The sequence below is a fragment of the Ctenopharyngodon idella genome, chromosome 5 (assembly GCF_019924925.1).
Source record: "Ctenopharyngodon idella isolate HZGC_01 chromosome 5, HZGC01, whole genome shotgun sequence".
Lineage (NCBI taxonomy): Eukaryota > Metazoa > Chordata > Actinopteri > Cypriniformes > Xenocyprididae > Ctenopharyngodon > Ctenopharyngodon idella.
The window spans coordinates 25,715,757-25,739,111 of NC_067224.1; the positions used below are offsets into that span (position 1 = coordinate 25,715,757).

Sequence of the window (23,355 nt, forward strand, 5' to 3'; positions counted from 1 at the left end):
TCTTAAAGACGCAGCGCCCTCTTTCATTGCCATGATAAATAGAGTAAGTGTGTTTGTGTGTGTCAGCGCAATGAACCCTAAATGTTCTCATGTGCATACATGATAAAGATGAACAAATGGGCCAAAACAATCATGCACAAACGCTAGTAGCTCTTATTTTTGGCCTCTTCATGAATTTTTCTACATAAACATCTGTGTGCATGCACACAAACATGCTTAACTTTCTGTATTTTCACAATTGTTGATTTTATTTTAATGACGTTTTTACAAATGAGGATGTCCCTGAAAGGAGGTTTCATCATATTTAACTCACTTCTGGGTACAAATTTGTCCCCAAAATATGGTTAAGTTGGTACACACGCACACACATTTTGAAGCAAAGCGAGGGAGATGTGACCGAGTCAGATTGGGACAAGAGAACATTCAATACAATACTACAGTTGTGTCAGAAATAGGAACACACAGACAATTCTCTTTTTCAGCAACACACACACACACACACATTTTCTCAATCTTCTGTAAACAGTGGGGCTAATGTGTGGTTTGAAATAAATTTTGTGTGCTCCGTCAAAGACCCATTCTTAATTTTTGTACACAAAATATAAACACACAGGTGTAATTTACACATTGTTCTCATCAAATTAGTGAGGAAACCTCAAAGAGGTGATGGTTTTTATAGGCAAGTGATATTAGTTACACCGCTAACAAAAACCTGTTGATATCAGAAGATTTATAGCAAAACATTATTTGGCTCATTTATGTGAGGACCACTTAAATGTTTTTTTTTTTTACATATTTAACTATATTAGCGACAACATTTTCAGAAAGTTTGACCTTAAAATAGCCGAACTTGGGGCCGGTTGCATAAATTGCTTTGACTAGTCTTACATGTTAGTCATCAAAATTTGTTTGTTCATAACTTTTTAAAAACGTAAAACGTATACATAAAAAAGTATATTGCTCTAATTTGTATCCAAAAAGTAAGACTGATTATCCCTTGGCTAACTGCTAGTTAGTTCTTAAGACAGTCTTACAGTTTTTACAATCACTAGGACACATTTTGTCATACTTTACATCATTTTTTCAAAACTTATCACACGGTGACACACTGATGTAGTCTATGTGGGCTAAACTGTGGATCATTTATCATTGCTTTGGCACAAAATGTATTCAATGATTTACATTAATTATTTTCTCACTTAGACACAACCACCACCAAAACTCTAAAGGTACTGTAGGCCTATGTACTGTACCTGCAGGCCAATTTGCACGTTTACATACTCTTTTCAAATCCTAAGTTCAAAACCTAGCATAATACAAAAATGAATAAATCAGAAATTTGCTACATTTCTACAGTAATACCATATTGAAATATATTCTGAATCTTAAAACTCATATACTATCAAAGCAATTAGTTACCACACAAGTGTTAGTCTTTCAATTCCATTACCATACAAAACTGAATAATTTTGTACTATAATGTAAACTTTAACATACTGTACTGCAGTGAATTATAAGCAGTAGAGTGTCATTCTTGTTTTGTAAAGAAATTTTACAAAGGCAAACATTGTATAATGTACCGAGGGTAAGTAGATAGGCTAATAGATTTTAAATTTTGTGTGAAATATTCCAATATAAATATTTTGTTGTAGACCTAGTTAAGATTTTCCTGTAGCATTAAAAAATGTTTTAGGTACAGCTCCCAGGAAACACATAAAACATCTGACAGAATGTGCCTTGAATGCGCTGTAAAATGCGTCACAGTTTTCTCTAGAGATCAAAAACTCCAGTCTCCAGACTCCAAATCAATCTTGATAAACAAGGAACAGGAATTTTAGGCAAACTCAATATTTACTGCAAATTTGAGGCAGAAATGTACAGAGTATAAAAGAACAGACTTCTGCAAGCCGTTGAATCGACAGACCTGAGCATCTGCACACAGGTCACCCTCATCCAGGAGAGACACACTGCTGTTGTCCAACTCCATGCATCCAAATGCTATTGTCTTTCCTCTTCAAAGTCCAAATGAACTAAAATGGTTGTAAATACTGCAAATTGTTTTATAAAGCTGTTGAACTTTCACACAAACACGTTAACAGACAAACTTTCTGCTGGTTACCAGGGAAACTATCGCAAATTTGGCACAAAAATCGTGGCAGGGGTGGTTAGCATGGGTAACACGGAGAATCTAACCATCTGGCAGGATATGACACAATGACTACACGATTGTATCCCCTGTGTAAACTCTGTGCAGCTCCATAGTAAACATGGTATTTTAGACCGTCCTTCATCAGAGAAGCCCTGTGTTCAGTACAAATCACCACATTCATGTTTCATGGGAAAGATTAACATTTTAAGTTCTCAGCAAAGCCTGTATGTCATATCACAGCGTGAGTGATGACATATCACAGCATGAGTGATGTCATATTACTGTATGAGTGATGTCATATTACTGTATGAGTGATGTCATATCATCGATAAATACTGAAAAAAAATCTCAATGCTTTCAAATTGAGTTCAAACATTTTCACAAAACATATCAACCAAACTCAGATACAATACATATTTAAGATGATCGAAAAGCATTTTCACAAAATGATAACATTTAGCAAGACACAAATTATCTAAAGATGCTTAACTTGAAAATTGTACACACCCGCTCTCTCTCATGAATAATCTCCACACACGCCGTGTTATTTAAAATCGGCGTGATCGGTGTAATCTACAACTAAATGAATCGATTAGCCTATACCAAAAGTAAAATAGCCTAGGCCTAGACAGTTCACCCGTTCATAGAGAGAAAGAAGGGAAAAAGAGAGTCAGAGTGAGTGAGTGAGAGAGAAAGGTGGTATAAAATAGTACATTTTTTTGCAATTATAAAGAAAGAAAGAAAAAAAAAAACGGTTCAGGATTTAAAATCAATCTGGGCTTCAAATGGCCTTCTTTGCTATGGATATAATTTGAGCTTAAAAACGATTAGAAATATTTTTTTTTCTGACACATTCAAAAAAGCTGTCTGTACATTGACGTTAATATATGTTATACTGTACAATAGCCATTAATATGTTTGTTATTACAGGTTATTATTATTACATATCATAGAATAAGTGCTTGCTTGGTTCATAATGGTGAACCACTGATGGGACTCCAGCGCCCCCTACTGTTCTTGCGGATCAGACACCTTGGAGGTTTTTAGAGTCTTGCAGCTCCACCTAGAGGCAGCAGCGGTACTACAGCTCGCCCTCAGGTAATCTGCTCGTTCTTTCGGTCTTATTCCACAGAGAAGTTTCTTAACTGCTCATATAACGTGAATATTGTCTGTATAGACATGGGTCAGACGTGAAGCGGTGCGTTCATACTGAGCCGTACTGTTTATGCTAGTGTGCTGCAGTGACATTCCTTCTGGTTTATACTGTTCGTTTCCTTCTGGTTTATATTGATGGGCCATACTGATTCATTAGTGCCATAAATCAGAGGTGATTGTGCTCATGTTATGTATTAGTTTCACCTGCTATTGTACTTTTGAATACTGCTAAACAGTTTGCACCGGTTTGATCTTGTTTACAGTAATCAGTTGCTGTGATTGTGTTGTAAGGATTTGTGGGATGTGAGTGTTGTGTGTTGGTGTGTGGTGAGTTTCTGTTGCATGTTATACACGTGTTGTTGAGTGTGGGTGGGGCAGGCTGGTGGAGTTGTATCCATGTGGGAAAGTGCTGTAAGGGTGCATGCTGGGATATCCCATCAAAGAATTAGGTGACATGGTAATGGTGTTGGGCGTCATAGTAACACTATTGGGCGTCAAGGTAACTGTGTTGGGTGTCATAGTGCCACTATTTGGTGTCATGGCAACAGAACTGGGCGTCATGAGTGGAATGTCATCCGGCGAGCGGCGAAGTGTGAGGGCGTAATCCCGTGGAGATGACGCCGGGGTCAAACGCAGGGGGTCGCACAGTGACCCCTCCTCTTGGTTACCCCCAGAGATGGAGGTGGCCGTGTAACTGAGGTCATTGGGCGGGGTCTGTCGCTGAGGAGCGGGCTGAGGGGGTGTGTCCTGTCGACTGCGTTTATCCTTGCGGTAGTAAAGCGCAGCAAAAGCCAGGACATTGAGGAAGAGGAGGGACGCTCCGACAGCGATCGTGACACTCAGCTCTGTGGAGTAATCGCGTGGATTGGCAATGACCAGCGGTCCGCTGCGTGCTGTGGACTGGGGGGGCTGTTTACCAGGGGTACGAGCCTTGTTGCCCCCTGGCCGTGGCGTGGCACTGTGAGAGCTGTGTGTGGTCAGAAGAGGTGGAACCCGTGTGGTGGTGGACGTGTAGTGGAACATGTCATGCAGGTTGTACAGGTGAGGTACCAGGTGCTTCCAGAAGGCCACTTTAGTAGCTCGATAATGATCCCGAACACGAGGCTTCAGTCCAATATGCAGATACAGCTGGTCGTGAGGACCATACTTGGCCCATGTCACTTCTTCAAAACGGTTTGCCTTGGTGTGGATGAACTTAGTGTCCTGAGGAACTGGCTTGTTCGGATCCCTAAACAAACAGATACACACACACACACACACACACACACAAAACAGTTATAAGAACTATATAAAAGTGTTTTTGTTGTTGTTGTTTTTGTTTTAGTAAATTTTAATATTAAAGGATTAGTTCACTTTCAAATGAAAATTATCATAAGCGTTACTCACCCTCATGCCATCCTAGTTGTATATGACTTTCTTCTTTCTGATGAACACAATCTGAGATATAATAATAAATATCCTGACATATCCAGGCTTTACAATGGCACTGAGCGATACCAGCGAGTATTAAGATGAAGAAAGTGCTTCCGTCCACATTCATCATAAACATACTCCACACGGCTCCGGGGGGTTTAATAAAGGCCTTCTGAAGCGAAGCGATGCATTTGTGTAAAAAATATCCATATTTAACAAGTTATGAAGTAAAATATCTAGCTTCTTCCAGACCGCCTTCTGTATTTAACAACTTGTTAAATATGGATATTTTTTTTACACAAACGCATCGCTTTGCTTCAGAAGGACTTTATTAACCCCCCAGAGCCGTGTGGAGTACGTTTATGATGGATGGATGTGGATGGAGGCACTTTCTTCAGCTCATACTTGTTGATCCTCGCTCACTGCCATTATAAAGCTCGGATGCGTCAGGAATTTATTAATATTTCTCCGATTGTGTTCATCAGAAAGAAGAGTCATATACACCTAGGATGGCTTGGTTTTTTTAAAATAAATTCAGCAAGCATGCATTAAATAGAGCAAGACTGACAGCCATTTGTAATTTTACAAAAGATTTCTACAAAAATATTAATCAGCGCAACTGTTTTCAGCATTGATAATGATAAGAAATGTTTCTTGAACCTCATATCAGCATATAAGAATGACATATACAAACTTATACAAACATATACAATATTTACACATACAAAATGTGAATAACAGCATTTGAAACTATCCCTGTTGTGAGCTTATGTATGTGCACATTATGTATCTACAGTGCAGGTGCATTGTTTTAATGCCACTTTCTTTCCACCAGAAGGCACTGATGCCCTGTTTTACATTGAAATTTACTTACAACATTGCTCCTCCCACAGTTTCTCGCTATGCTCCATGTGACCTACTTGAAGGTCACAGTGACTGTTTACCAGTTTACCAGTCACACTTGTGTGGCTGGGTAAGATGGGAGCTAGTTGTATTGTGACAACGTGCAATGGTGTAATATAATATTATATGCTATCCTGTAAATCCTTTTTACTTCATCTTTTTTCATGCACTAGACTGTGAACAAAATTGATTTTTTTTTTTTTTAAATGACTGCATAATTGATTAGAGTGGCATGTATAAATAATGTTTACAAAAAATTATTCTTTGAGTCCAGATACTTTATTGTTGTATTGTCACTGATAATATTTCACTTTGTGTTGCTTTTCATTTCCAGTTGTACAGTAATTTTGTGTATTGTTTTGATTTGTTGCTTGTGCTATTTTAGAGAGTGTCTGTTTTACCCGGTCTTTGCAAAGTTGGTCCAGTAGGTCATAACGACGGCACTCAGCATGATATCATTACGGGAGAAGTTGCAGGGAAAGAGTTCAGTGGGACCAATAAGCGGAACGCCAAACACATAAGGGAGCTCATCACCGTGTGCGGCGTCCGCCCATGGAGGCTTCATAGGGCTCTGGCAGTGATGGTAGAATGCATAGAAGAAGGTTGGAGAACCGTAACGTGCATGCAGGTCGGCCGTCACCACAGCTGGCTCCACCCACTGGTGATCCGTAAACATGGCCACGAGGGTTTTGCGGCGGGTCTCGGGATTGTCTCGATCGGCCCAGTCCGTGTACATAAACTTTATGGTCTCTCTGAGAGTGTCCTTCCCTTCTGGATAACCGTAGAGACCATCCACAAAATCAGATACGGTGAAGTCAAAATCTGAGCCAGAAACTCCGCCCTCTTCTGGTTCTACCACGCCCTCTACAAAGCGGAAGCCCTCGCCCTGGTTAACGCCCAACATGATGTCATAGTTAAGAAACTCCCCCTGCTCCATGAGTACTTCAGGGTCATCCGGAATGAGGTCACCGTCAATGACTGGGCCAAAGGCCACATGGAAGCGTGCTGGCTGAATTTCCTGCTCCACCAGTTCCCTGTAGCTACGCTTCTGCATGCAGAGGACCAGGTCCTGCATAAAACACACAACTATTATATCTGCCTCCTCACCTACACAACTGGGAAAAATTGATAGACATTAGAAGGTAGACACTAAATTAAAGTTAAAAATAAAATATTACACTGGCAACCAATCAAATTTGACCAATCAAAGATTTAATTTCCACAGATTGACCTCAAAGCTGCCAGTTTGCAGTGTCGTAGGAAAGTGGATTAGATTGTGCACTACCATTGAAAACTTTAAGGTCAGTAAATCTTTTTTATTAAAAAAAACTAATGGTTTTATTCAGCAAAACATTCAATTGATCAAAAGTGACAGTGAAGACATTTATAATGTTACAAAAGATTTCTGTTTCAAATTAATGGTGTTCTTTTGTACTATCTATTCATCAGAGTCCTAAAAAAATGTATCATAGTTTCCTCAAAAATATGTAGCAGCACAACTGATTTTAGCATTGTTAATAATAAGAAATGTTTCTTGAGCACCAAATCAGCATATTAGAATGATTTCTGAAGGATCGTGTGGCACTGAAGACTGGTGTAATGATGCTGAAGAAAATTCAGCTTTGCCATCACAGGAATAAATTACCTTTTAAAATATATTAAAATAGAAAATAGTTCTTTAAAACTGTAATAATGTTTCAAAATATTACTGTTTTCACAGTATTTTTGATGAAATAAATATAGCCTTGGTGAGCATTAGAGACGTCTTCAAAAACATTAAAAATCTTACCAACCCCAAACTTTTGAACAGAAGTGCACACAACTATGTGTTAGGGCTTTTGTCTCACCTGACAAGGATCTACACAGAATACCTACGACTGCATTATCACTGCCTTTTTAATAACTCAAAATACTCATGAAATTAAAACAAACATCTTACTTGTGTGTCAAGGACATTACAGCCGACACGCTCGGCGAGGAGACGTGTGTATTTTACAGGCTGATAGTTCACTGACCAACTGGACAGTGCTGAGCCGCTCTGAATGATTGCTCTGTGGAACAAACCTGGAGAGAGAACAGAGAATGTCAGAAGAAAATAAAACAGTAAATGCCATGCCAATATTCCAGATCAGTAATTATATTAGTATTGTATCCACAAAGGGCAGAGTTGCAGTATCTTTCATCTGTCATGAAAGACGGGTCTATCCACATCCTGGGCTTTCTAAGAGACTTTGTGAATGCCATCTTTATGCGTCCCTCGCAACCTTCAACCAATTCATTATATTTTTCTCATCCACTCTCAATTATTAAATGAGATGCTTTAATACAGTTTCAGTACATGCTGGACAGGTCATTTCTTCTTACATGTGCCAAACAATGTGTTCGGTCCATTGTTAGAAATTAGCTTTTTTAGTAAGGGGCAATTGATCTTCAGGGTCGTTTTTGCTTTTATGTTGCCATTTTTTCCTGACCATATACAGTTTCTGTCAAATCCTCCAGCCAAATCCACTGTGTCTATTGCTTAATTTTGACACTTCATATTCAACTGCACTCACAGTTTTGTAATCAGTTAGATAATATAATATTAGTTGGCTTGAGCTTGAACCCACGAAATTCAACTCCCATCTGGTCGGTGGTGGGCTTTTTTTTTTTTTTTTTTTTTTTAATCATTTAATACTTCACATTCAACTATCTCCCCTGAGACAGTAATTACAGATATTGGACCGCTAACATGTCTATAGAGACACTAATCCCAAACTTGATAGGCCTAGAATACAATATCATGACAGTCAAATATCATCAGACGTTCTCTGCAAAGCACGAGTCATGAGTCATCATCATTGTGGCCTTCAGCAAAACATACCCCCAGAATGCTCCAGCAGGACTGTTGCTGTAATGAGCTCGTACCATGACTCTATGGTTGCACTGTAAACAGTCGTGTAAACAAGTTTTACCAACCCTGATCAGGTGACTAAAACATTTCTGTTCTATTCAATTCTACCACATCATTTAAACCAAGACAAGCCTTTCATAATTAGCACATGCATTTCTGACTCATGCAAATTACTCTACAAGGTAACAATGGAGAAACAACTTCAACAGCTACATCCTACTGGGATGCCCTACTGGGTGTAAAACATGCCCATCACCCACCAGATGGGAGCTGAATTTTCCTGAATTTCAGGGACTGAAGCTCAAGCCAGCTATTATCAGAATCAGAAAGAACTTTATTGCCAAGTGTGCTTGCACAAACAAGGAATTTACCTTGGTATTGAAGCTTCCAATGCACACATATAAATACATATATTATCAAGCTGAATACAAAAAGTCTTAGATTAGGGGTTTTAACTTTTATTTTGCCAGTGACTATAAATATGATGTACAGGACCCCTTTGTACTGCATAAAAAAATTAGGCGTGATAATACCATGCTGTTCCTAAAATTATTTTTTTTCTTTTATATATATATATATATAATTTTACAATATCACAACAGTGGTACGGGTATCTCACAGCAATACGTACAATCATTCAATGGCTAATAATCCAAGGGTATATTGAAGGGCGATAGCATCAAACTAAACAGAAATCAATAAACAAAAAAATAATAAATAAATAAAAAGAAGAGTTTTTTTCTGAAATTTCCTCTATCACTGTCATGTAGAAAATATTATTTTATTCAGTCCAACATTCAGGCATACACAATGAAACAGAATCCACATAAATATGCAGATTTATCATCTTTATCCTTTTATCCTTGTCTGCAGAAGAGCCCTTCTAGTGAACAGTAAAATTGATTTTTGATTGTTTGAAGTCATACATCATTTCACTCGGTCTGGAACAGTCAGAATAATTTAAAGAGAGCTTAAGTCTTAATGACTTAGTATCAGTGTATTTCAGAGAAGCAACAAAACCGTAGAAACCACAGTTAATGTAAGGAGGGTAGAGAGAATGGGATGTAGCTTGCATCCACTCATTTTGAACATCTACATAAATGATATAGCAAAAGTACGGGTGCAGTCTGCCACCCCTGACCTCACTCTATACACATTGAAATCAAATGTCTGCTCAGCAGGGATGACCTGTTCTGCGGTCCCCACAGAAAAAAGGATGCTCCTTTCTGGAGAAATAACTGCAAAAATTGGTAGTGACAGTCGATTTGGACAAAACCAGTGCTATGGTTTTCTGTAAGAAAGCAGGATTTCTGGGAAACAGATACCAGTTGTGGTGAAGGTGTCCTACAATACACAAGCACCTAGAATTTTACAATTTAGATAAGTGCACCTGGGTTTTATTCTGGCTGTAAATGCATTAGGTGAGAAGAGAGCTATAAAATTATACAGTATGTACAAAATCACAGTTTTCTAAAATATATATACTAGCAAATGCATGCATAAACCATCATATGGAAATGAAATGGGGGATCAGCGTAAATTTTTCAGAAACTGACATAAAGAGAGAGGGAGAAGACAACACAGTGAGAGAAAGAGATGAAAAGGTAGAGGAGTTATCAGTACTGTACACTGAAGCAAAACCATGATGTAGGATCAATATCCCTGCAGGCATGTGTGATTGGCTCTGATCTCTGTAAAACACACTTTGCACACACGCCTTGCAATGACAGACACACCTACATACACTTGAGGCCCACAACAGAGGGATAAGGCTGATGAGGCAGGAGACAAGTTACCATGGTTACAGCAGAGATTACCGTGGTAACGGAAACTCGGATGTGACAGTGGTCATGGTTGCAGAGGCAGCTGTCTCAGCAGTTACAGACTGCAAAAATACACTATACGTGCCTTACCGAGACACACCTTTAACTGATTACCATAAGGCCATAAGGCTTAAGAGGGTATAATGAAATAAGTATAATTTATAAAATTACTTCATTACCAAGATTCTAATGAGCAGATTGGAATCTTTATTTTCCAAACAATTCATTGATATTTTAATTTGTTATCGTTTAATAATATTTTTTAATATTGTTTTTTATCAAAGTGTAGGCTACACATTGTCAGGTCCCTCTGTTTCAAAACATGTTCATGAATGATGTTGATCTGAATATTACATAAACATTTGGAACAATAGTGAGGAGAATTTCACTGCATCTGTGACATGATATTTTTATATGGTGAATTAAACATTAATATTATTTGAGGTGTCTGACCTTCAGAATGGTGTGAAAGAGTGAGCAAACTGACACAGGACGCTCCGATTCCTGAGCCAAACACGGTCACACGGCCTGGATCGCCACCGAAATATCCAATATTCTTATTGATCCAGCGGAGAGCCTGAATCTGATCCAAGAGACCATAATTCCCTTTAGCGGCCTGGTCACCTGTGCTTAAAAACCCTGACAGAGAGATAAAGAGAGAGGACAGAAAGATTTGAGAAACAATCTTTTTTTGACTACTCATCAATGATCCTGAGAGCGAAATCTTTTTGCTTCATTTATGTGTTTTTGGCAGCTGAAAATAGGACGAATTTACTGTGGTTAAAAACAGAAGGAGATGTCTCCCTGAGATTGTGGAGATTTTTTGTAAAATCGCAAGCGAAAGCATCTTTGAAAGGCTCGCACGCTCAACTGTGCACAAGATGGAGCGGAATGCGGAAAACGAAGTATATCCGGGCCTTTAGAATTCTCATTCATTCATTGGCAGTTGTTCAGTTTTACTGTGTACATTGCTTAACAAAAAAGTGGTGGTGTAGTTATGACATCTACCAGCAGGGGCTAACTTGGTCATGCTAACCAGTCAAAACTAGACCCCAGTTGGGGTTGGTGCAGGCCATTGGGATTGGCTGTGTTCTTTAGGAGCTGTATACAGCCTGACCAGCAATATTTAGGACATCTTTGTCTAAGAGGTACAAGAGCTTTGATAAGTTTAGGGGCTTTTGCACCAAATAGTTCTAGGAACTCAGTTCTAGGAACTAACCACTAGGATAGTTCTCAGAGAACTAATTTCTCCCCAGGGCCATGTTCCTGGCTGCATTCGCACTGGGAATAGGATATCAGGAAGTCTTTGAGCGTGACATTTACAAACGCTAAAACCCAGTGGATGGAGAATGCCGTGATCAGAACTGTGTTTGTTATGTGTCATGGGTTTCATGATAACGGAGATGGAATGTAAAAACATAATTTACGCGACCAAAAGAGAAAAAAGTGGGGTTAAGAGATTAAATCTCCTACATATCATTGAGGCAACACAACCCCGCAGACAACAGGTAAATGCAGTTATCGCTGTTTTCCATGTTTGTGAAGTAAATATTTTTACACAGCTTATTAAAAATGCCGGGTGCCGGTGTTTGACATGTGTTTGACCAATCAACATACACTCACATCACTGATAGTTCCTATAGTGCTGGATTAGACCCTACTTTGAAGTAGGAGATAATTTAGTTCCCCCAAAAGGAGTTCCTAACTAAAATCGTCCCTAGTTCCTGCGGTGCGAACACAGCAAAATCCAGGTACTACAGCCAATAGTTCTAGGAAAAGGTTCCACCGGTGCGAAAGCCCCTTTTGTTATCTAACTGGTCACTATCTGTTTTACTGTAACTGTTGTAAAGTCAGGATTTGGGAACAGGATCTTAGCCTAGTGATTAAGTACTCCAAACATAAAGTACATTTCTTTCATTCAGAAGTTTTATCGCAACCGACAGGCCATCAGTGTAAATGTAGGCGATGATGCCTGTTTGCTTTTAGAGATGATTGCTGTTTTATAGGGTTCAGCTGTGCTGTCTTATCAGAGCATTCTTCAGAGCTTCTTCATTCCTAAAGATGGAAGCATTCTTCACTCTATTTCTCTTTCTTTCATTGTTAGTGATTTTCTGTCTGATAACATTTGAAAAGGAAATTTGTGTTGTTTTGATGCTTTACTTGCTGAGATTTAACAGAATCAGAGTTCTTTAGAAAAGAAGCATATTAACAGCACTCTCTCTGAATGAGGCTGTAATGGACAGATCTGCTTCCCAAAGCATTTATAAAACATTATTAAGGTCTTCTAAAGACTTGGATGCTTTTATAATGGCTGACATCTTTCATTTGGAGTAACAGTATCTTATCTTGTGCATGCTGATCTTTCCTCCAAAACATGAAGAAAAACACTGTACTTTTTAGCCATAATAAACTAATTTTTTTTACCAAATTTCAGAGCTTAAAAACCTTTTCCCTTATAGTACATACCTAATATTCCCACCCTGTAGTTGAGGGTTATGACGATGACATTGCCGTAGCTGGCCAACACACTACCATCCATAATGTTCCCTGTGCCCTCCATGTACGAGCCACCATGTATAAACAACATCACAGGACGGGGGTCATCTCGAGAATCCCTCAGCCCTGCATTCACACACACACACAGTGCACAAAAAAAAAAAAAACATGAGGCTCTCTGCGTTCTGAAGTGTTTTTCACAGCTGCTCAAAATTTCCACAGAGATCTTCTGTACCACTGACAGACTTCAGGTTTAAATAATCTATTTTACTTATCAACATTCACAGCACAAGTGACTAAAAATAACAATGTAACCAGCCAAGATCTGCCTCTGAGACTTCCTTTAAATTACTCAATTTCTTTGAGTTTCATTTATTATAATGATTATAGTCATTTCATGGTTGTCTTCAAATGCAGCATTCACAAATAACAGTAGGCAAGCGAATAATGTCTTTTCGTTAGATGCATTTGCAAAAGATTAGTTTGAATTTCTGCCCAACATTTATAAAGAGAAAGTGGCAAAATTTAGTAATACTGACTGTGGATTTGAAATACTATAACAGTGTAAAATAATTGCACATGTACAGTAGAAGTGGTCGATAATATGATATCTACAGTACAACCGACAAGATGCGGGGCAAACACACTGGACTACCTTATAAAATCCTCCTGAAAATGATGCAACATTGTGTAAACATCATCCAGATTATTCTCTCCTGCATTAACCACGATGGGATAAAAAATGAATAGGAAAAACCATTAAAAATGGATTCAACTGAAAGAATGATGAAAACGGGACATACCATCATCCTCTGAACGCTCTGTATCAGCTGACATGTCGCCTGTTCTCTTTGTACCTAGAGAGAGAGAGATGATAAATTAGAAGAGCAGATAGAAACTAGACCGCAGAGAAATGTGTGGGTGTGTTTGTGTGCGTTGTGGGTTCTGTGTAAGTGTGTAAGTGGGGCTGTATAAAAGCTCAGTGGACTTCTCTCTAAATTACTGTGTGAAACAAACAAGGGTTTACTTTCCCACTTCAAACCCTGCAATAATAAAGCATTCAACATTTTACCAAGAAATATTTGCTATTTACTTCAAATGAGGCCAAAACAGTGCTCCAAACGTTCACTCCAGTGGACACAGATGCTGCTTCAGTTCAACTTAAAGACTGCAAGGAAAGCACAGAGTGGATTTTGGCCATAGGCACTGAACTGGATATCAGAGAAGCTTCTGATGTAGCTTAGAAAGGCTGAGAGAGACAGGAACTGAGAGGATCCGTGGTGGACTGTAGTGTTTTCAGCTAACATAACAGGTCTCCAGTGGAACATTGTCTTTTTATTTTTGACATTCAATATTACAAACAAAATTCTGTCTTTGTGCATTATGTGTGTTGCAGTGAAGTTGGAAGCTTTGAAACTGTAGCTTGCCATGCTTCAATCTACTCTTCATCTACAGTAGGTAAACTACAGTCCAGCTACACTACTGATCATACATTTTTTTTTTTTTAAAGAAATGAATAATTTTATTCATTAATGCATTCAGGATGCATTAAATTGATAAAAAGTGACAGTAAAGACTTTTACATTGTTACAAAATATTTTTCTTAAATTTTAATCAAAAATTCTAAACACACACGCACAATTATATCACAGTTTCCACAAAAACTTTTTTTTCAGCATTTGATAAGAAATGTTTCACCAAATCAACATATTAGAAGGATCATGTGACTCTGAAGACTGGAGTAATGATGCTGAAAAATCAGCTTTGCATCACAGGAATAAATTACATTTTAAAATATTATTATTTTTAACTGTAATAATATTCTGTTTTTACTGTATCTTTGATCAGATAAATGCAAAATTGGTGAGCATTAGAGACGGCGTAATCTTTTGAAAATAAATGACTAAAAAAGTTACTAACAAAAATTAGATAAAAACACTGAAACAGGCAGTATATTTTAAATATATATCTATCTCATTATTTATTTGTTTCATTTTTATTTCAAGTAAACAGGGTTTTCGAAGGAAAAAAAACTTAATTAGGACAAAATCATTAAACTTAAACAAAAAAATGTACACTGAATACGACAACAATAACAAAACTAGATTACATCTTGTATTTATATAAATGCAGCTTTTAAATAAATAGTATGCAATAAAAAGAAGACCTAAAATGCAGCACAGAAACTTAAATTGCTGATTTTTTTTTTTTTTTAATCTGTTGTTACATGAACCATATGAACAAACTAATTCCCTTGAAGGTATATTAGAACAAAATAATAAAATATTATAAAATAATATTTAAATATTATAAAAACAGCACCCAACACCCCAAGTGGCAAGTAAAAACTACAGCAAGTAGATGAGGAAGAAACTAAAAACCAAGAACCAAAAGCAGTGATGTTCTGTATATGAAATTGTGTGTGTGCATTTTGCATTTGTACTCACCACTTTGTGTGGGTACGTATATATTCAAGTACAGACAGTCCTCACTCTGCTCCTGCAGGTACGTAGCGACCGTGTCAAGGTTGTAGGTGGCCCAGACGGGCATCATGATGTCGGGCACTGCATTGCGAACGGTCTGTGGGCAGACAGGAGGAAAGCGGGTGGCGTTCCGTACACCGGACCAGGCCGATGGAGCATCGGGCGGCATGAAGCGCTTCTCTCCTACAGGTGGGGCAGCGTAAGGCACACCCAGATACTGATCCACAGGGCCCAGACCCTCCGTTGCCACAGCAACCCGCATCCCCCTTAGTCTGCCAAGTGCTGTGTTTACTGTGGGCTGGTAGGTCAGTGCTGTTGCCATGGAGACTGACCACATCAACCAAACAAGCAGCCAACACAGAGCAAAGTTCAGAGGTCGGCAGAGCAGGTGGGTAAGCGGCAGGTAAGTTGCTGACTGTGTGTGCCACATGGTCCCTCTTAACAGCACACACGTTCGCACTGAAAAATCTCTGTCTGTAGCTTAATAACACTCTGCGCTTTGACACAATCACACTCTAGCACTCAAAAACAAATGCCACACACTCAGGAAGATCCAGTGGGCATCTTCGCAGCCAGATGTCCACCACCAAGTGCTCCATATTGGTTGTTGATTTCAGCAGGTGAAGCTGTTCATTTTTCCAGCACGCAGATCATTCAGCACAAACCTGAAATCCACACAAACAGGATGTAAGAGCCAGAACCTTTCATCACACCGCTCAGAATATGAACCATATTAATAATCCCTCAGAAAATACAGTTTGTCACATCTTACAGTGGCCTCAAAAATGGACACTTAATGTCAAACCTTAAAAGGCATGAATGTCATAGCATTAGATAGCTAAATATCAAACCAAAGGGCATTTATTTGAAAGAAAGAACACTTTTCAAGCGTAAAAAGAAGTTAAAATTAACTTTGTAATGCAAAAACAATATTTCTGTCATGACGAGTGGCATGGAAATGGATATGACACTGTTGGTGTATTTGGCATTAGCGGAATAGATCTGCTACGCTGTTGCTACTGTTATTGCTGCTGCTGCAGAGCTAATACAGGACTTGCTACTGCCAATACATACACAACATGCTGCTGTGAGCAAGTAAGACATGCTGCTGCTGTAAACTGCTACAGCAGATGCTGACCAAGTATTTGAAGGTTGAGCAGTGAGCTTATTGGCTACTGATAATGCAGAAATCAGCTGCAGGCAAAGTGTTTGCAAGCAGATTGAGTTAAAGGGTTAGTTCAACCAAAAATGAAAATTCTGTTATTAATTACTCACCCTCATGTCGTTCCACACCCGTAAGACCTTCGTTCATCTTCGGAACACAAATTAAGATATTTTTGATGAAATCTGAGAGCCCAATAGACAGCAATTTAACCACCACTTTCAAGGTCCGGAAAGGTACTAAAGACATTGTTAAAAGTTCATGTGACTACAGTGGTTCAACCTTAATGTTATGAAGCGACGAGAATACTTTTTGTGCGCAAAAACTAAACAAAAATAACGACTTTATTCAACAATATCTTCTCGTTAAATTGCTGACTATAGATGAGTCAGATACCTCTCGGATTTCTTCAAAAATATCTTAAAGGGTTAGTTCACCCAATAATGAAAATTATGTCATTTATTACTCACCCTCATGCTGTTCCACACCCGTAAGACCTTCGTTAATCTTTGGAACGCAAATTGAGATATTTTTGTTGAAATCCGATGGCTCCGTGAGGTCTACATAGGGAGCAATGACATTTCCTCTCTCAAGATCCATAAAGGTACTAAAAACATATTTAAATCAGTTCATGTGAGTACAGTGGTTCAATATTAATATTATAAAGCGACGAGAATATTTTTGGTGTGCCAAAAAAACCCAAAATGACTTAATATAGTGATGGCCGATTTCAAAACACTGCTTCAGTAAGCTTTGGAACGTTATGAATCAGTGTAATTGGCGCACCAAAAATATTCTCGTCGCTTTATAATATTAATATTGAACCACTGTACTCACATGAACATCGGATTTAAACAAAAATATCTTAATTTGTGTTCCGAAGATTAATGAAGGTCTTACGGGTGTGGAACGGCATGAGGGTGAGTAATAAATGACATTATTTTCATTTTTGGGTGAACTAACCCTTTAATTTGTGTTCCGAAGATGAACAAAGGTCTTAATTAATGACAGAATTTTAATTTTTGGGTGAATTTATCTGCCTGCGCCATCTAGATTTTCATGACAGAACTTTGTATGTATCTGAATATTACTGAATGTTATACACACACAAGAATACAGTATGTATACACTGATGTTCAATAGTTTGGGGTTCATAAGATTTTTATTTTTATTTTGAAAGAAATGAAAACTTTAATTCAGTTAGGATGCATTAAATTGGTCAAGAGTGACAGTAAAGACATTTATAATGTTACAAAAGATTTGTATTTCAAATAACTTCTGTTCTTTTGAAGATTCTATTCATCAAAGAATCCTGAAAAAAAATCAGTTCCCACAAAAAATATTAAGCAGCACAACTGTTTTTAACATTGATAATAATAAGAAATATTTCTTGAGCACCTAATCAGCATATTAGAATGATTTCTGAAGGATCATGTGACACTGAAGCCTGGAGTAATGATGTTGAAAATTCAGCTTTGCCATTATAGAAATAAATTACACTTTAAATATATTAAATAGAATAGTTATTTTAAATTGAAATAATATAAAAAAAAAAAAAAAACATTAGGTGAATTGCATATATGAATGTTCTAGCAAAGGGTTTACTTTAGAGAGAGAAAGAAAGCAGAAACACTCAAATGCAGATGCACGCACAGTCTGTGCTTCATATCACATTCACACGTGTGCTAAAGGGCGAGTACAAACACTTTAAACCTGAACCCTTGCACAGCTCCAGTGCTGTAGGTTCACTCTCATGAGGGATCAGACATGGACAGCAGGTGGATCTTATATCTTCTGAGGGGAGGAGCTTAAGTCTCATAGTGCAGAGCTTGTGTTCAGAATGCATGTTGTGCGAGTGGATCGATATGCAACGCTTCAGCCACAAACACGCAGAGCAGCTGCTTTATCTGAAATCAATGTGCGTGCATGACGCTGTGGGATGGCAGCATGTAGAGCCGATGGGCTAAAACCCACAGCATTCATTAGCCTGCACTGCGGTGATGAGGACCAACCACAAAACAAGTGTTCACATCTACATCCTTACTTTCAAAAATCTGGCCAAAGATCAGACCTGGAAGTCTGACAGTCTGCGATTCTGGCTGGGTAAAACTGATGTACCAAAGAACCATTGTGTCACTAAGACGGCTCAATTTTTAGGATCTCATAAACCATTGACATAACCTGCTATTTTCTGGCTGAAGACATGTTGCATTGGCCAGTCTGGTGTGAAGTCATGTATGAAGATACATGGAGCGTTTTATGAGCATTTTTTCCTGGGATACTAATTTAGAAGTTAGATGACAGATGTACAATCTGGGATAAGTGAAACATGGCCACAGTGTTAATTTCATTAACACATAGACCTTTAATCTGTCACAAGGAACCTTTAAAAAAAGCACCAAAGTTTCATCAGTGAATACTTTTTTGTCCTGTTTACCAAGTTTTTTTTTCTGTTGATACATAAAGGGGTACTTCACCGCTGGCAAAATGGGCTTTCAAGAAAACTTGGCTGCCTATGCAGTAGAAAGGCAACAATATTTTTGAAATCGGTGCTGCCTGACTTGAGAAAACAAAGAAAAAAGGCTGTTGTCTTTCCTGTTCCCAAATAGGTAGGAAAACTTCAACACCCATAATGCACTGGGCATGATGCCGCCCAATGCCACTCCCACTTGTCTGCTATGGATAAGCTTGACCAGAGTCAAATGCCACCTTACTTTTAGTTATAATGGTGTCGACTTGTATTGTTCATGGGTGCAAGAATTTAAAGAGTAAACGTTTAAAGGGAGTGAGTTACTTTCGGATGAATTGGAACACAGTTGTTGTAGGCCAAACAGAGGGGGAAGAACAAATAAACTGCCAATTTAACGAAAGCCCTGGAGCTATAAAAAATCAACAAGTTACACTTAAAAATCGGAAAGTTACACTTTAAGCAGTTACATTTTTAAAGACAAACTTTAAAAATAATGTGACATCAAGCTCAGTAATCCCCATCCTAACTCACTGCCCCAGCACTGTTTACAGAAGCCTCAAAATAGCAACCTACAGGATAAAATAATGCAAATACCAATTCTGTAAGCCTTCCTAAGGATTTGAGAGAAACGTACACTTTCTGGGTAAAAAAGGACTGATTTGCAACCATTTACAGCATGAGATGTAAACAAAAGTAAATTATCAAAGAATTATGTATCAGATCTTCGATCTCATAGACATTACAGAAATAAAAGTGAATATCAAATATTCAAGATTTATATAAAAACCCCTACAAATTCTATTTCAAGAACATTAAATGAGCAAAACACTGTGCAATGCAAAATAATCAACAATTTAAAAACAAAACCTAAAATATAATCTTTTGCCTGCCACTCTTAGAGGTGTGAAACGACTTTCGTGCTCAGTGGTGTAAAATGCTGGTGTGTTGAGCAGGTGCTTATATGACCTATTTTATGTAATTGCCTTTCCAGTAAATTCAACTTTAGAACTGCAAACAACACAAAATAAAACAAAATCCCATATACACAGAAACAAACTGATCTCAAACTAGCCAAAAGCAACTGCTAAGCAGATGTCATCACTGGCATTATTATGCCTCAAAATAGCAACCTACAGGATAATATAATTACAAGTATTCATTGTGCAATTAACTGGGTCAGCCCCGTTATGCAGCACCTCTTGAAATCTGAAAAGTATTTCGATTAAAGGTACACCAGACCTTCAGAAATATACGCTGGTCAAGCTCAGGCATCAAAACCATCAATTATAACTTGATGAATTACACAATGGCAAGAGAATTTCCCGTCATGCCTGTGAAACCAAGCAGTGAAATTAACTAAATGAAATTAGTTAATTTCACTCAAATATTACAGATTAAATATTACTAGTTATATTACTATTATATTAAACTGAATGAGTTGCAGCAGATTTCTAAATCCCAGCATGCTTTGCATCAGACAAGGAGATTAAATGTTAAATCAAGTGTTATTTTGTGTGTTGTTGCAAGATTAATATAGGTAGAGATGTGTTATTGTTTAATGTATACATGCAAGTGTATATGGATAGTCTTCTTTGCTAGCTAGAAGTTAACATGATGTTTAGTCAATCAAACTTGAGCTATTTAAATTACATTTAACTAGGTTTTTTTTAGTAATACAAAATCAAAATCAAATGTTCTTAACTTAGCCTAATCTTCGAGTTTGTCAACTTAAAATAATGTGATTAATTACCTCAATTTTTTGACTTCTTCTAACTTATAGAAATAAGCCTAAACTAACTAATATTTCCGTCTTTAAAGATGTTGAATTTAATAAGCCATCCAGCCTTTAATTGTGCCCACGGGCTTTTTTTTATATATATCTTTCAGTTCACTCCTGTCGCTGTCCATGGTGCTGATGAGATTCGCTACCTGTAGAATATCAGCATAAACAAACGTTCTCGCGTTTCTGTAAATATTTTTTAGCTCTGGCCTCTGGGTTCCTCCACCCCTGTAATGTAGGTCAGTTAATCTGAATCGTGGGGGCCCATCGAGAGAATACTGGGAGTCCGTTTATTCCAGTGCCCATTTTCCAATAGCGAGCGGACACGGGAGGACGGCGCGCGCCTCAATCAGGTCAGCTGTACAGGGTAGAGATGCGTTTCAAAATTGGGTCCTTGATATTTAACCCACATAACTGTGCGAGAAATGAAATGATAAAGTCTGCTTTCATTGAACTGACGAATTCAGCTCTGTTTACATGAATCTGATGCTATTGCCTATTCAGGTTTAATGATACAGGGTAAACCGCTTCTTTTCTGCATTCATTAGGAATGGGGTGAGTGTGTGTGTGTGTGTGTGTGTGTGTATGTGTGTGTGTTCCCCGGACTCACGGCGGGGACGGTGAAAGAGACTACCATACGAGAGATGAATACCAATAGTCTTGTCCCTCCTCCTCCTCCTCCTCCGTAGCTCCGACTGAACGGTGCAGTGGCGGGATGGCGCTCGGATAATAAACTATGCAGGGGCATTTCATTATGAAAACTCTAGCAAGGTTCAGTATTCACTGCACATCTGATAACAAGTTGCTCGTGAAAATGTACCTGTGGTGTCACGACCCTTCCCTCGAATCGGCTAATGCCAGAGTTTTGTATCGTAAACGAACAACATAACACCTTTGGACACGCGCACGCATGTGCGCGCGCTGGGAAAGCTTTAAGCAAACCGATCCAACAGATGGTAAAATCACTATGACAACTTGGACTCGATACGGGTCTCGCTTCCTGGATTCATCCACACGGACGGTCGCGACACTGGTTTCTGATTGGCACTCCCGCGTGCGCTGCCGTTACCTTTCCAACAGGTGACGAACTGCAGCTTTAATTCACACGCGCGCAGCGTCACGCGCCGCCCGTGATTAATATATCAGCGGGTATTGAGCATGCACGCGGAGAACGACTCGACCCCCGAGTGTCCCTCGCGCAGACAGGCCTGTAGAACAGCTAAATAACGGTGCTGGCAGAGGTGTTTTCAAACAGATGCGAATAAGTTTATTTAGTCTGACAACGAGTTGAACTACAAAACCGACTGTTTACGACCATCTAATGACTATGATTAACAAGATTCCACAGCGCAGATGCAGCAAATCATGGCTTTGAGGTTATTCGAATAATTCTCTCTTCTCTCTCTCTCTCTCTCTCTCTCTCTCTCTCTCTCTCTCTCTTTCTCGCTCTCTCTCTCTCTCTCTCTCGCTCTCTGCTCACCGTTTTGCTATTGCGAGCTTTTATGCTGCAGATGAGAGAAAGAAAACGCCGTTAAAATGAAATCAAATGAAATAAAGAAAATGAAAATATTTCCTTTACAGAAATCACATCCTTTTATCGTAGCCATTTCCCAAACACAAGCAATGCGGCGCATTCATTAGACCAGCGTTCATTGTTCAATCAAAACGCGTTCCACTTACACTCATACACGATCCAGTTCAGGCTTTTTTCATAACTGCCCATATTTTTTATTCACCAGCATCAGAAAATTGCTCTTATTACTCGAGATTGTTCGTTCTCACCGCTGACTGATATTGAGAACCGACGGCGCGCATCAGATCAGCCATAAATAAGAAAATTTTGGGCTCACCTGCCGAATCGCTCAGCCGGTATCGCATCCGAGCGTGCACTGTAATAATCTCATATCTCATCGTTCCCACCATCCAACATGCCCCCTTTTCCCCGTCGAGCCGTGTGAACGGCGCACGGTTCTTCTTGCGTTTTTCTTATTTTCAATTAACGTCAATCTCCCCGGGTCTATTTTAAGCGCGCGCGCTGTGCGCGGTCGCGGACGCAAGGTCAGGAGCGCCCACTGCCACGCGCGTTGCCAGGCAACCGAAGGGACACGAGCGATCTTACAAACCGGCAGCGAAACAAAATAAATAAATAAATAAGCAAATAAGGGGGATATAGGCAGCAAAAGCTCGTCTCATCCAAACCAGACATGCAGCTTATAAATGAAAACACCACTGAGTCATGGGGAAATGAGAGCGTAATGGCATTAGTGGGGTGTGGCGGGTGCATCACCATTTATTATCTGAATAAAAATCGTAATATCAGTTTGCAGAGCTGCTGCAATGAGAATAAATCTAGAAACTTGTATAAAAACAAAATAAAAGAGACAGTGGGGAGTCTTTTTAACATTTGCGTTTGTGCATGTTAAACACTACATTTGCTCTTTGTAAAGAAGTAGCAATTTAGCAGACGCTTTTATCCACTCATTATTCACACTTAATACAGGCACAGTCCTTCTGAAGGTCTTAAGGAAACAATGATGATTCTATGGATCAAACAGCAACCCTCTGGTGACCAGACCAGGGCTTTTGCCGCTACGCCACACCTGCCTTCATATTGGTAAACCTTCAGAG

The 23,355-nt window shown here is 38.7% G+C and overlaps 1 protein-coding gene across 3 annotated transcripts; it reads right to left on the minus strand.

Moving 5' to 3' along the window:
* Window positions 1-138: 138 nt before the first annotated feature.
* On the minus strand, window positions 139-22,900 carry nlgn3b (neuroligin 3b). 3 transcript variants are annotated; one of them, XM_051893138.1, is made up of 9 exons: window positions 21,548-22,132; window positions 21,338-21,461; window positions 15,280-15,980; window positions 13,636-13,689; window positions 12,803-12,958; window positions 10,790-10,975; window positions 7,560-7,684; window positions 6,022-6,689; window positions 139-4,532 (listed from the first exon to the last, which is right to left on the minus strand). In XM_051893138.1, exons 3-9 carry the CDS (start codon window positions 15,743-15,745, stop codon window positions 3,650-3,652), a joined length of 2,538 nt encoding a protein of 845 aa, XP_051749098.1. In that variant the 5' UTR covers window positions 15,746-15,980; window positions 21,338-21,461; window positions 21,548-22,132; the 3' UTR covers window positions 139-3,649. The 3 variants fall into 3 exon arrangements, with proteins under 3 accessions (XP_051749098.1, XP_051749097.1, XP_051749099.1); XM_051893137.1 differs by lacking the exons at window positions 21,338-21,461; window positions 21,548-22,132 and adding an exon at window positions 22,578-22,900; XM_051893139.1 differs by lacking the exon at window positions 21,338-21,461.
* Between the last annotated feature and the right edge of the window lie 455 nt (window positions 22,901-23,355).

Bases quoted from the DNA above. Each gene is read 5' to 3' on its own strand.
- nlgn3b (XM_051893137.1), bottom strand. From the start codon at position 15,745: ATGTGGCACACACAGTCAGCAACTTACCTGCCGCTTACCCACCTGCTC. The intron at 10,976-12,802 runs GTATGTACTATA...TCTCTCTGTCAG, and splicing joins CTACAGGGTGGGAATATTAG to GGTTTTTAAGCACAGGTGAC. The intron at 4,533-6,021 runs GTAAAACAGACA...CTGTTTGTTTAG, and splicing joins ACCAACTTTGCAAAGACCGG to GGATCCGAACAAGCCAGTTC.